Here is a 15152-nt window from a genome sequence, read left to right as displayed (position 1 = left end):
CCCCATTCAGAGGAGTCAACTTAAAATTCATCTATGCGGAAGTGGCACCATTTTGAAATTCACTAAAGGAATCATAGGTGACAGCTATGGCCCTGGAAGCCACCCATCCGGTTGGCTGCTACCCTAAAGCTATCCACATTCTATTTATAGGTAGAAATAGGCTTCGGTCCACAGCCTCCATAGATTCATTCCTTCCGTTCTCTTGTCTCTTGGTTTCATCCACATTTTAAACTCTTGATTTCTGGTTCCATGCATTGCAAGTACAGAACCCATTCTTTCTCATTCTTCTTACACTGAGAAATTGAAGTCTCGGAACCCTTGACATGTACAGGTTGTTTGTAAAGCACAGGATACAATTTCAGTGATAAATAAACCAATGTTTTATTAAAGATAACCCACGGAGTAGCCTGATGAATCCCCAAGACCTCCACGCAGGTATAATTAAGGTTCCGTCTTACAGGAGCATAGGAAAAGGGCTGGGTAGGTCTTCACCAAAGTGGGGGCGGGGGCATTTGTGATGCACTTGGTTTAAAATAGAGACCACGCTGTACAGGGAGAACTTACTGTGGGAGCCGCTAGGAGAAGCCAAGAAATAACCTGTTACGCTCTAGAGTTTCATAAGAGGTCACTGTGATCAAGAGACACACGTCAAGTCCCTGCGCATAGAAAAAGCCAGAAGTGTTTCAAATAGAAGCCCCAGTCCATTGGAGTAGGTGCCACCCTCGACTATAGATACCAGCTTCGACGTCCCGTACTTCTTCCATGGGCAACTCTATATGTCCTATTCCGGGAGAAGTTCAGCAAAGACTTGCTTCTTACATGATGTTTAACAATTCTCCAAGCAATTGCCTGAGAGATGGAGTGAAAAATAAGGGGAAATTGTACAAATAACTGAATGATTGCCCTTATTTGTTTAAGTCAAGAGTCAGCAATTTAAAAGGAACCCTTTTAAATCAATCTGACAGGTTGCGTGGCATTTCCGATACCATTTGGAGGATGCTGGTGTCTCCTGAATAGCTGCTGTTTTCCTGTGGAGCACACAATGACTTCTCAAACAGGCAGTAGCTTTTCATTCACCCATCCCACAAAGATTTCCTGAGTACCTACTATGTGCCAGCCACTGTCCAAGGTGCTGAGCATGCAGCATGCACGAAAATGGATAAAAGTCCCTCCTGCCTTGTAGAGGTGACATTCTAGGGAGGGGGTGGGGAGACAGACAACAAATCAAAAAAATAACTATGTACCAGGTCAGGTGTGCTGTGGAGGGAAAGCAGACACCAGAAACAGAAAATGTCAGAAGGCGCTTTCATGTGCGCGGACCAGGGAGAAGGCCAAGGAGTGACATCGGAGGCAAAGGAGGTAAAGCGAGCAAGCCCTGCGGGGACCTGGTGGAGATGGCCGGGTGGCAGAGAGCAGCCAGCAAGGACAAGCCCCAGGGCAGCAGAGGTGGCAGGCTTCACAGGGACAGTGAGGAACAGTGCCCCTGGGAAGCAGGGAAGTAGCCCGTAAGCTCAGACAGCGGGGAACTGCATCTTGTCCGTGGTTTTAAGAACTTGAGTTTTGACTCTGAATAACATAGAAAAGCCCTGGGAGGTTTTAAGCAGAGGAATAGGCTTTTGCCCCCAGATGTCCTGAAACGACCTATAGCTGTCCCTCAGTAGCCACAGGGGACTGAGCCCAAGACACCCTGGGGATCGAAATACTAGGAGGTCCATGTTCCTTTTATAAAAGGGCATAGTATTTGCATGTGACCTACACATCCTTCTGTAAAATTTAACCCATCTCTACATGACCTGTGGCACCTAAAATAAATGCTTTGTAAGTCGTCGTTATTGTTAAAGAATAAGGGCAAGGGGGAAAATCTGTACATGTTCAGTACACAGGCAATTTTTAAATATATTTTTCATCCCCAGTTCATTGGATCTGCAGGTGTAGAACCCCAGACACACGGGGCCAAGTGTCTTTCTTTGACCCTGTCACCATCCCTATTTGGAAAGCCCGTGGGGTACGCCAGGTGTTGTGACAACCGACTCTTCAGTGTGCAGTAGCCCACCAGAATTTGTTCCTACTCAAGACTGGATTAGACTTGATGAAAACAGATCCCCAAATTCAAGTCTTTCTTATAGGTCTGCTGTTTTAACAGACTTAATTCAAAGATAATTCAGACACTACAAAATCCCCCCAGTTAAAGTTCATGACTCAAAGGTTCTTGGTGTATTCACAGACTAGTGCAACTACTGCCACAACGTTTTAGAAAATTCTCATCACCCACGAAGAAATCCCGTTAGCAGTCCCTCTCTCAATTTCCCAACTCCTCCTGCCAGCCCCAGGCAGGCACTAATTGACTTTTTGTCTTTATTGATCTGCCTATTTAAAACACTTCCTATAAATGGAATCATATAATATGGGGCGCTTTGCGTCTGGCTTCTTTCCGTTAGCATAAGGTTTCCAGAATCCACCCATGCTATCGCATGTATCAGTACTTCACTCCTTTTTTTAAAATAGATTACCACTTTTGAATGTACAGTTCAGTGGCATTCGGTATATTCATATGATTGTGTAACCATCACCACCAGCCATCTTTAGAACCCTTTCCCTTGTAAAAACTGAAACTCTGAACCCATAAAACGTTAACTTCCATTGCCCACTCTTCTCAGCTCTTAGCAACTACCATTCCACTCTCTGTCTCTATGAACCTGACGACTTACTCTTCATTCCTTTAGATTACCAAACAATATTTCATTGTATGGACACAGTAAAATTTGTTAATCCATTCAGTTGATGGACCTTTAGGTTGTTTCCACCTTTTAGCTATGACCAAACAATGTTATCTGACTTATCTTTTTTTTTTTAAGTATCATTCTGGTTGTTTGTGGAAATAGACTCTAAGGAGGTACGTTCGTCCATTTTCTGTTACTGTATCAACATACCTGAGATGATCAACTGATAAAGAGAAAAGGTTTGTTTTGGCTCTATTTCACTCCATGCACAATTGGTCGTGTTGCTTTTGGACCCTGTAGCAAAGGAGCACATCATGACAGGAACACATGACAGAGGAGGCTGTTCAGTTTGTGCCCAGGAAGTGAAAAAGGGAAGGCACTGTCCCCCTCAAGGGCACATCCTCAATGACCAGAAGACCTCCCAGTAGGTCCCATCTCATAAAGTTTCCCCTGCTGCCCAGTGTGCCAAATTGGGTACAAAGCCCTTGGGAGGCATTTCAGATCCAAACTATAGCAGGAGGCAAGTCTGCAGAAATCCCAAGGAGGCTGATGATGGCTGGCTCGGGGTGGAGTAGTCAGAAATGGCCACATTCTGATGTATTTTTATACAGCTCGTGCTCCTAGTGTTTTTCCTGCTTCTTTTTCTTTTTTTAACCATTACTATAATTACTTCACTGCACTTTTTTTCTGACTTATTGGATCACATGTTTCAAACTCTGATATAAACACCTCCATTTATCTTTCTGGCTTTGTTAGGTATTTATCTAACTCTCCCAGGATTTTCCTACAGGAACCAACCACATGAAAATCTGCAAAACAGGATCACTCCAGTGCCTCTATAGTTTCCTTGTAAAGATTTACAGCCTCAGTCTCTAGAATTATTTCATCAAGCTTAATGGATACATATTCTTGAATTCTTTCCTAACCTATATTTTTCCAGCAATTTTGCTCACTATATTTCCATAGCAGTCTTCTTATCTAACACACTGGTTGAAATGTCAAAAAGCATAGGATTTAAAAAGCTTTTCTGCCAAGAGAATATATTCTCCTTCACATTCAACACAACTGGATTTGAGCATCGTGAAGGCGTTTTCTTTGTTAGATTAAATTTTTGTTTGCATGTGTTTTTTAATAGCTTTAAGCCATTGGGAAGCAATATATGCAGGAAGAAGCTAAAAGACTTACATAAGTGGTATTTTATATATCTATAACCTACGCTGCTACCCAAGAAAGGTGAACTGTGTTAAGAGAGGCTATGACTGTCTTTCACCTGCTGAATACCTTGAGGAGTCTTTCAAGTGTGGGAGTAGAAGTTACAAAGAACTAAAAACCTCTGCCAAATGGATGAAGAATTGAAACCCAAAGAAGCCAAACAAGGCAAAACTGAAGAATGATATTGAAAGAGTAAAGCAAGAGAAGACTTCTCATTGAAAGAACTAAGGGTGGACAGAAATGCCTGTGGATGGTTTCGTTGTGTTTTATTGTAAAGTAGTTAGTTCACATCTAAACTTCACTTTGGTCTTTCCTTTGGTATCATAAGATCTACACCAGTGTATTAACTGCCTGTGGCTGTATAACAAATTATCCCCAGACTTATCACGTGGGTCAGGACTTGGAACATAGGTTAGCTGGGTCCTCTGCTCAAGGGTCTCCCAAGGTCGCTGTAGAAAGGTCGGCCAGGCTTCATCTTAAGGCTGAAGAGGAGGGATCTACTCCTAATCCTAAGGATTCAGTTTCGTATAAGGGATGTCAGAGGCCACCCTCTGATCCTTCTTATGTGGGCCTCTCCATTGGTAGCTCCCAGCAGGCTGCCTGACTTATCAGAGCAAGCAAACAAGAGGGCAAGACAGCGTACCAGCAAGACAGTAGTCTCAGTCTTTGGTGAAATCTACTCTCAGAAGTGACATCCCATTGTTTTGCTGTATTCTACTAATTAAAAGCAAGTCACAATAAATTAATTTAAAAAAAAAAAACAAAGCAAGTCACTAGGACCAGCCAATATGCAGGGGAGCAGCAGGGATCATTTGAGGCCTCTTAGAGGCTGCCTGCTACAATTACCCACTAGTACTTTTGTCTGAATAGACTATTTGAGAGGATCCACAACTAGGACAATGAGGTGCATGAATGGCATGCCATTAGGCAGTAATTTGCAGAAAACCTGGTGAGGGTTTTGGTTTTCTTTGGAATTGGGGCCTCCTCATTGGCCAGATGGTCTTAGCTGACATCCAGATCCACTTGAGAATTGTGCCCAGAGTCCTCAACTGCAAGGGCAGTACCTGGTTCTTCCCACACCAGAAGAAACGAGGTATGCATCTTCATGGCATCATGATAAATTTGATTAGATAAAAGAGGCATGGATTGGTCAGATTCAGGGAATGCATGCTGAGGTGGGCTACCACCCCAAAACTTAGGGACATTTCTATAGGATTCCCATGCAGCCTTTAAGGATACATTTCTTGAAAATGTCCGTGTAAAACAGAGAATTCAGGTCCTGGCAAGAAATGGATGGCACAAATTGGGTAATTGAAAATAGGGAAAAAACTACATGCAGAAGTTTGGAAAGGGTTAAGAAAAAATAAGAGATGTCAATTTCCCTGGAATCATCAACAGCAGAGCTCCTACCCACCAGGTCTGAAAGAGAAGCAGGAGAGAAATTCCTGGAATCCAGAGGTAGCTCAGCTGTAAAAAAGACCCATTCACAGAAGAGGAGGCCCTCAAGGAGGCTGAGCCACTGCCAGCCCTTAACAGCTCCAGAAAGGGAGCCAGGGGAATAAGTGCCCCGACTTGGCCCTCCATCTCCAACCTCCTGCTGGGCCCCCACTGGCCAATCCCAGCTGGAAGATAGAGGCAAAGTAATTTAATCAGTCTCTCTGGGCAGAGTGAAGCTGAGAGGAGTGTAGATTTGGAGGTACAGGCGGGAAGTATCCAAAGCATAAACAATAGGCCAGGCAGATTGATACAAGCCTTTTAAAAGGGCAGAAATCACAAAAATTCTCCTGGAAATAAGCAAATGCAATCACTCAGAAGCTGGTATTCAAAACCCACATGGAGAAACACAAAATAGCTTTTAAAACGAAAGTCTACTCAGAAGGACAGAAAGAGGTGATCCCTGGCCATGGGCTTGGGAGGATTCAAGTCCTGTGTTAGTCAGCTTTCCGTTGCTGTGACAAAATGCCTGAGGCAAACCACATATAGAGTCAAGATTTACTTTTCCTCATAGTTACAGAGGTTTCAGTCCAAGGTCACTGGTCCCTGATGCCTTTGGGCCTGTGGCGAAGCAGAGCATCATGGTGGGAGCACATGATGGGGCAAAGCTGCTCACCTCATGGTGACTGGGAAACAGAGATGGGGGAAGGGGTCAGGGTCCTGGCATCCCCGTCATGGGCAGCTCCCAGGGAATCCAGCTTCCCTCCACTAGTCCCACCTCCTAAAGTTTCCACAACCTCCCAAAATCACCATCAGCTGGGGACCAAGACTTCAACACACGACTTTGTTCCCTCACTCTATTTAGGATACTGAGAAGAGCCAGAAAATAAACCGCCAAATCAAACCTTCTAGGACAGTTTTCATCAAACTGAAATATAACCTTTTCAAGGAGGCAACCAACCGGGTGGAAACTAAGGGAAGCCAATACACAGAGAACAGGAGGCAGAACCCAGAGGGATTCCAGCTCACAGTAATTTTTTTCCAAACCACCTTGGTGTCATGGTAAGAGAGCTGTGAAAAGCAGAGACTCCACTGGTGTGTGTCCCACCTCCTCCCACTTTCATCTCATTCAGAGCCACAGGACAGAGCCCTGTGGTGTCACCGACCTGCCGATCTGGCCCATCACCTGTCCAACCTCATCTCCCACCTCTCCTCACTCTCACCCAAGTCCCAGTCTTGTGGTTACCATCTCAGTCCTCAAACACCCTGAGCTTTGGCCTTGCCTCTGGAACTGGCTCATCTTTCTGCCTAGAATCTCCCCCATGTATAGGCATGTCCTCCTCTGTCCTCCAAGTACACGCTCCATTATTATCTTTTCAGTAAGGCCTTCCCTAACTACCTGCTTCTGAATTAAAGCTTGTTCTCTGCCATCCCCACCACCCAGTGCTCCCAGTGCTTCCCTCCACATTTCTTTTGCCCCCTAGTGCCAGTTACTGTCTGACATGGACATGTGTTTATTGTCTGCCTCTCCTGCCCCCAGGAGAGTGCAAGCTCTTTGAAGTCAGGGCTTTGTGTCCTGCTCTATCTGTAGCACCTACCACAGGCCAACAGAAAAGTCAGTTTTCCATAATTTTTCATTAAATGGCAATCTTCCAATCCCGTGCCTCCCTTCTCCTGGAGTGGAGCTGAAGTTTTCCGAACTGCGCCTATTGAAATTCCTACTGAGTTCAGTTTTGTGCAAAAGAAGTGGATTCACTCAAACATTTCAAAAACTATGTAGTAAACATCAACCAGGACCTAGTCCACGGTGCAGTAGAAACATGGCAGTGAACGAGACAGATAAGGTTCCTGTCCACAGATTACATCCGGGTGAGATACGTACTGGTGAGTTGTCACTTCCACTCCTCCAATGCCAAACCCTTCCTGGTGTGACAGATCCTGGAGCTGGATTGGGCACCAGTGGGAATCCACCAGGCTGCCCATCAGTGTCTCAGGCTGCCTGACCCAGGATGCCAGGGAAGGTCATAGAGGAGCCTGGTGGAGAGTGGGGTTTCTGTGGGTGTAATATGGCAAAGAGTTAATGAAGACGGGCCAGATTCCCAGAAGAACAGACTTAACAACCCCAGTCACTTCTATGGGCCTTCCAACATGAGTGGAGGAGGTGACCATATCCAGGGAGAGAGCTAGATCACTCCTTGAACTGGAATATTCTTCCCAAAGGATGGCCCAATGCATATTCCATGTGCTGTTCCTTAACCAGAAAATCCTGGAAAACTCTGGATGAAAGGGTCTTGACTACACTAGAGGTACAGCTAAGATGAAGAGTTGGAGGGAATTATTACTGGAACATTCCATGCCCAGATGAAGCAGTCAGGGAATCATTAGCTACAAAGGTACCATGTGGCAAAGTAGGTGGAACAACCATGTTGTAAGCATGAGTCTGACTGCCAGCTCTGCTCTGGTACCTGGTTTCCATGACTCCTGGAGATGGGGAATAGGCAGGAGCAGGACACTATCAGCTGCCAAGTAGCATGGCACTCTTTGGAGGCCATGGAACAGGACCAGAACTGAGTGAGGAAGGCGTGTGGACAATATGATGTATAAGTCAGCATTTGCTACAATAACAATCCCGAAATCTCAGTGGATTTCCTTAACAAGTATTTATTTCTTGCTCATGAGTCTTCAAGTCTTCAGCAGAACCCAGCTGAGCTCAGCTTGGCTTTAAGATCTCAGTCAAGTTCAGGTCTACCCACAGTCCCTTCACGTGAAAAAGAAATTACTTTCCAAGGTGAAGCTACATCATGCAAGCACATTTAAAACTTCCAGGTCATGACATGTCTACTCACATTCTAATGACCAAAGCTGAAATTTAGCAGAGTAAGGAAACAGACTCTCCCTACTGAGATGTACTACAAATTCCCATGGCTTGGATTATTAGGTATAATCCTAATAAAGGGGGTAAGCAGTATTGTTGGAAACAATCACCTGGCCCACCATACACAGGCATGTGCTGGAGGGTGTAAGAGACTGGAGGAAATTTCACAGGCCCAGGGTTCTCCCAGGAATGTACAATCCCCGCCATTTCCTCCCTCCATTTTCCATCAGCATCTATTTAGTCTGCCTCTTAAAAGGCCAAGAAAGAAGTGAAGGCAAATAAGGACTTCACTTGCTGGTGTCCCCATGGATCAACTCCGCAGATATCCCCATGGATCAGACCAGCCCACAGCCTTTTCTAAAAATCATCAGTAACTGGGGCACTGAAGAAGTATAAAATGAATTGCCTGTAGGGACGGAAGAATCTGTGGATCGTTGGACATGCTAAATGGATTTGTAGACTGGGAACTCTTCAAGGCTTAAGTCTCGGCACACACATCCCATAAATATGAGATGGGAGGAAGATGATATAAATGCTTTGGTTTCGGGGTTTGGGGGGTTAATATTTATTTTAAAATATTTTTTCTAATATTTATTTATTTTAATATTTAGGTGGACACCATATTTTTATTTTACTTTTTTATGTGCTGCTGAGGATCAAACCCAGTGCCTCATGCATGCTAGACAAGCACTCTACCACTGAGCCACAACCCCAGCCCCGATATAGATGTTTTTAAAAGCCCCCCAAGATGCTAGGCTGGATCCAAGCATGGTGGACCACCTTAATCCCAGTGACTTAGGAGGCTGAGATAGGAGGATCAAAAGTTCAAGGCCAGGCTACGCAACTAAGTGAGATCCTATCTCAAAAGAAAAAAATTAAAAGGGCTGGGGACTTAGTTCAATAGTAGAGCAACCCTGGGATTGCCCTAGGGAAAAAAGAAAAAAAGGCAAAGGTAGGCAAAGTGAAGGTCCAAGAAAGACCAAATATTTCACATAAATTATAACTCTCTTCCATGGCAGCATCTCTTCAGTTCAGCCAGGTAAACACAGCGCACACAAGAACCCAGCAACCTCTTCTTTGGCAGTCCAGAGCATCACCAGCAATGGTGGCTACAACTCTGGATACCAGGACTACAGCGAATAACTGAAGTTGTACTTCACTGAGTGGCAGGCTGGGGTTGTGGGAGGATTGCCAGCCCCCAGCAAGCCAGGCTCAGCATCCATTGTGGGCCTAAAGGTGGGGCTTCTACAAAAGGACCCAGCTGGGGCATTATCCACCATGTTTAATAGCCCAGATGGCCAGAGGTCCTGTCCTATCAGAACTCTGAACAGCAGCACACTGTAACCTGCCTGCAAGTGTCCTTGATCCCTGCACCCAGCTAGTGAAGCTGCCAATGACAGAGGCTGGGAACCCATCTGGCAGGCTGACATTGAAAGGTGAACATTACAGCACCTACCAGTAGGACCTGCCACTTTCCTGAAGGAAGGGACTGAGCATTTCAACCTGAGACCCTGGGGGTCCTACAGGGCATGAGCTAGATTTGTCTTCCTGCCTGAGGCGATCACCAATTATATGTGCTGTGAGGCAAGCTGGCCTCCCGCCAGAGGAGGTGGTGAAGGGATTTACAGAATCTCTCTCTGATCTGACTTATTAGGGAAGTTAAAGGTACCAGCTCAGGAGGCAGCACAGCTCAGAGATAAAGAAGTCAGGATTCAGGTCCCCACTATGTGGGAGGCCAAGAAGCGAGAGAGTTCCTAATCCAGTCTCCTTCTCTAGGGCTCAGTCTCCTCATCTGGAAAAGGGGAACTGTCGCAGCACCTACCTGGCAGGGTCTTCATGATGACGAAAGGAGCTAAGAGGACAGGCATAGCCCTGAGAGCAGTCTGGCACAGTCGGCCCTCTGTTATGGGAGCCATTGCTATTATTCCAGATGGGAGGAATGACCAGGAAGTGGATCAGACACAAGTGATCAAAAGAGAACATGAGATACAAAAACCACGGAGCTATCAGTGTGAAGTCTGATTCAAAGGAGAGTTGTCTTTGCTATTGTGTGCCTTTGGTTGTCCAGGATAATCCAAGGCGGCAGAAAGTGGAAACACACATGACCTTTCTGCTGGGACGCTGCATGGCGCATGCTCGTTCAGCAACCTTCTCCGAGCAGGTGGTCCAGCCCAGAAGAACCGGGGACTGCTATTGTTTGGAACCAGATAAGTGACCTGTGCTTGGGAAGCAACATTTGCTGCCACTTCCCTGCCAGGATGAAAATAAAAGCAAATCAGACCCTCTGTGGTCCCTGCAGGGCCACCCCTTCCACTCCACAGTCTTTTCATTTTCTATAATGACCACGGGTGACATCTCCCCAAACCCACCAGTCTCTACTACACCTACCAATGCTGATTCATTAAAAAATCCACTCACCTCATGGAACACCACAGATTTTTGGAAATTCACAGATTTCCCTTCTCTGGATGAGATGTCTCCTGTGGATATATAACTAAAAGAACCCAAGACACCTAACTTACCACCAGGGGGATGCCGTGCCAGGCAGATTTGATTGCTACCCCCAGAAGGTGTAGCCCCTGGTGGGTGGGATACACCATGGTTGGCCCCCTTTCTCAAGCTCCGACTTCCTGAATCCAAGACCAAGGGCATCCTAGCAATTTCCAGAAGTAACTTCTTCCCAGAAGGATAGGACCAGGGGGCTGAGTTTGCTGGGCTGTGCCAGAATCACATTAGCAACTGACTTACCCAAATTTTTTTTTCAAACCATTCTCTGAAGCTCAGAGCAACTCAATACCAGGACACCATCTCCACTTAAAAAAAAAAAAAAAGAAAGAAGAATATTTTAAAAGTTTAACTGATAACTCCACAGTCATCCATCCAGCTGATACCCGAGGAAATAGAAGGCATCTGGAAAATGTATTTAAAAATTGATTTAACGTTGGGCCATGTTAAATGTTTTAATTTCCAAGCAATGCAATGCCCACCAAAACATCAATTAGTCCCAGCAATCAGGCAGGAATATTGGCTTCTGTTGAGGGATTCATTTATTTCAGTTCTGCTAAGCATCGGAGAAGGAGAAATCCGATGCAGTCTGTAGCTCCAAGAAAGTGAAATTAAGCTGGAGGAGAAGCCAGATCAGGCACTGGTTAAAAAGAGTTCCTCTTCCTGCACCCATCTCCCCATCCCTTCTCTCTCTGGAGGGAGGGAGGGCTGTAAAGTTTTCATGCTGTAAACAGGACACCCTCCCCTCCCCAGTTCTGTCTCAAAAGCCAGGAAAAAAAAAAAACAGGTTAAACTGGGCATAGAAGGGCACTCTTCTAGAGAGGCTGGATGCCTTAAAATTCACAGGATCATTTTTAAATTTTTCCCCCCTTTTAAATGTCAAGGGTCCAGGGTCTCCTTGCCCTAGTTGAGGTGCTGAGTCCAGCTGAGGGTCTCCTACAGTCTGAAGCATCCTCTGTCTCTACAGGCCTTGGCCAGCTCCTTGGGACACCAACGGGAAGCGCTCAGGCCACTCATCACAGGAGATCAGTCATTAGAAGCAGCAGGGGGCCTCCAAGCCAAAGACCCAAGGCAATAGATGCTCCTGAAATCAAACACAAGGTGGGGCACACATGAGAGCGGAAGCATGTGCCCAGCCCCGAGTCTCTTGGGACCTCTTAACTCAGAAGCTCTATCTGTTCATCTCTTAAATGGGAATAATGGCTCCAAAGGGGGAGAAAAAAAGCAAGTTGAATTAAATGGGATTGTGTGAATCAGCACATACCAGGCCTGCCTTAATCATAAGAGTTGCCTGGGAAGTCTAATGCAAGTGCCAAGAAAGATTCTGATTCAGCAAGTCTGGTAGGAGGCCTAAGAATGTGTACTCTAAACATCACTCCAGATGCAAGTTGAGGAAACAAAAGATGAAGGGTTTGGCCACAGGAATGGCTCATCCAATGGCAGCTCTTCCTCAGACACCCCTGTAGAGCGACCGGAGGAGGTGTCAGGGGTCTTGCCTGGTCATTTTCTGACACAGCTGGTTCAAGGGAAAACAGGTACCCAACTCTGCAGGGCATGTGACAACGTCTATCAAAATTACAAATGCACATACCCTCCGACCCAGCAATCCCACTTTGGAGAATTTATCCTAGACATACCTGAACTTGCAAATTATACAAGGTTATACGCAAATTACACAATGCAGTGTCAGTAACAACAAAAAAGAAACAATTGAAATGCCCATCTACATAGATCTAGTTAGTTACTCTCATGATGTAGCCAGAAAACCAACAATTACACAGCTCCTGCGGATGGTTATGGGATTGTCCCCAAATATATTGTTAGATTTAAAAATGCAGGGTGCAGAACAGGTGTATAATAAGCCTTTGTTAAATTGCAGAAATAATCTATCTCTGATTTGCTTGTATATGCATAGAATATCTCTGGACAAATACACTAGAAGCTGGTAAGACTGGTGGCCTGTGGGGCTGGGGGACAGGGGACAGAGAGAGAAGTTTCATTACATAACTCTTCTGACCCTATATGTTTTAAACATGTACATTATCTATTATGTGTATTACCTATTCATTCATACAAAATGCCATAACATTTTTAAACAATTTTCATTATTATAATATATAATTTTAATTATATTTCAATGAAAAGTTTATTAAAAATAATAATACATAGAAAGGCATGGCCCTATCTGTGAGTGCTACTTCTGGACACTTGTGGCCACGGAAATTAGGAATCCCCCAATCTTCATCCCCAGAGGAAGGTGGGGCCTGGAAATGGGAGACTATTGACAGTGATGGATGATCAAGTTAGGAAAGGGAAGGAAAGCAGGTAGAGTTGGTTAAGCCCAAGTTCTTTCTCCCACCAGCATGTGCACCTGCTCTTCCCTCTACCTGGGATACAGTCCACCAGGTGAAGTCCATCTTATCCACATCTTGGGCTTCAACTGAGGCATCATGGATTCCATGAGCCCCTCCCACTCCCCCAGGCCTATCCAGATGCATTCTCTTGGAGTCTGTGCATCTCCACCATACTGCCTCATGGCCACCTGGTTATGGATGCTTCCCTCACCGCACAACTCAGTGAGAACAAGAGATACCCGGCTCCATGCTGTTTTCCCAAAGTGTAGCACCTTGCCTAGGATAGAAAAAACGGCCAAGATGGAGTGGGTGAGGAAAGCAGTAAGCAAGGCCGTGAGGGGAAAGGGCAGGAAAGTCACATGCCCAGGTGAATGTCACTTCCTGGGGAGGCTTCCCAGATCCTGTCTTGCTCAGCCCTTGGTTACCATCACCTCCTCTGCCTATTGCCTTCCCCGGTCTTATCAGACATGACATCATCCTCTTCATTTACAAAAGACCCTTGTCTGTCTTGCTCACCTGTGTTCTCAGCCTCTACAGCAGATTTGGAACATAGAAGGTGCCCAGTGCAGAGAGGCTGAATTAATTAATACTGGACAGTGAGGAAGAAGGATGCAAAGGAACCACTAAAACCTGTTCAGTCTTGAGAAGATTCCGATCCAATGGATTCCGAAGAGAACCTGGGGACCTGCAAGTTTTATGAGCTTCCCCAGGTGATTTCAAATGCTGCTAGAACCACTCAGCAGAAGCTTGGTGAGCACTTTGGGTTTATCTCTGAGCACAGATCCTAAATGACTGTTAAAGATCCGGCCCTGAACCTTAGCCCCCCAGGGACTGCACGGTAGACCACTGGACAGGGAAGGAGACTAAGAGTGCGTCCCTGGCGCGGCTCCGCTCACCTGGGGGAGAACCTGCGGAGGACGACCCGGTGGGGCTGGCGCTGGCGGGCGCTTCCTGCCAGGAGTGAGTCTTGGCGCCATCTAGTGCTCGCTGGAGGCTCTGCAGCTGTGACGTGCTGAGCCGCTGGCGCTGGGCGTGGGTCACCGCAGCGGCATTCTCTGGACCCAAAGAGGCGATCTGCTCCGCTGATAGCTCCTGTGGGAGGAAAAGGGGGCAAAGGCTTCGGAGGGCGGAGCTTCTGACTTTCCCCAAACCTCAGTCATCTTCCCAAGCCTGCACAACTTTGTCATGCCCGTGTACCATTTGTGCACCTCTTTAAGATCACTCTTCGACTAAGCAAATACATATATTTTAAAATGGAATTTTCCAAAAACAGAAGATCAGTAGAATTGCTATAAGCAAACATTCAATAGAAGCAAAAAGAAAAAAAAAACACAATTTAATTTCAGCTAGATTGTGGCCAACAACATCTGAATCCCTAGCCTCTTAAAAAAAAGAGAGGCTGGACCATTATGGTGGTGCCTGTAATCACAGTAGCTCAGGAGGCTGAGGCAGGAGGATGGTGAGTTCAAATCCAATCTCGGCAAAAGCAAGCCACTGAGTAACTCAGTGAGACCCTGTCTCTAAATAAAATAAAAAATAGGAATGGAGATGTGGCTCAGTGGTCAGGTGCCCCTGAGTTCAATCCCCAATTACAAAAAAAAAAAAAAAGTGGTTGGAGAAATTAAAAAGTGCTCCAGAGGTATTAAAGACATTCTAGCTCCAAAGTGAGCCTCCTTGAAGTAATCAAGTCTTAAAGGAGGGTTGAAAAGGGAGTCATGATTTTCTCACTGTGACAATGAAGGTACCTTTTCAACCATTCCAGTTTTCCACCTGATGTAGGAAAGAAATCACAGGCCTAGATGCAAAAGACCTGAATCTGAGCCCAGGCTCTGCCTCATACTAGCCGTGTGACCTTGGGCAAGTTGCATAGCCTCTCTGGGCTTTTGGACTAGCTGTGGAGTGACTCAGAGAACTTATCTCCTGGGCCAATTTTGATCCTCTGGCATGACTGCCTATATACCATATGATGAGTCCGGTGAGGGATCAGAGGAGGGAACACATGGTAATCTATTGTTGACTTCGCCATAAACAACAGAAGTAGAAAATTCTGCC

General features: G+C 45.7%; 1 protein-coding gene across 1 annotated transcript in view; it reads right to left on the bottom strand.

Annotated features, from left to right (window-relative positions):
- Positions 1 to 11762: 11762 nt before the first annotated feature.
- Otoa (otoancorin) overlaps positions 11763 to 15152 on the bottom strand; it is a 63899-nt gene continuing 60509 nt past the window's right edge. Inside the window, exons 27-28 of the mRNA XM_026392082.2 lie at positions 13997 to 14192; positions 11763 to 11830 (exon numbers count right to left, since the gene is read on the bottom strand). Of these exons, the coding sequence (XP_026247867.2) occupies positions 11763 to 11830; positions 13997 to 14192 (264 nt within the window). The remainder of the gene's footprint in view (positions 11831 to 13996; positions 14193 to 15152) is intronic.

The sequence above is a fragment of the Urocitellus parryii genome, chromosome 9, assembly GCF_045843805.1.
Source record: "Urocitellus parryii isolate mUroPar1 chromosome 9, mUroPar1.hap1, whole genome shotgun sequence".
Classification (NCBI taxonomy): Eukaryota; Metazoa; Chordata; class Mammalia; order Rodentia; family Sciuridae; genus Urocitellus; species Urocitellus parryii.
The sequence above is the reverse complement of the archived record's forward strand: the minus strand, read 5'-3'. Positions and strand labels throughout refer to the sequence as shown.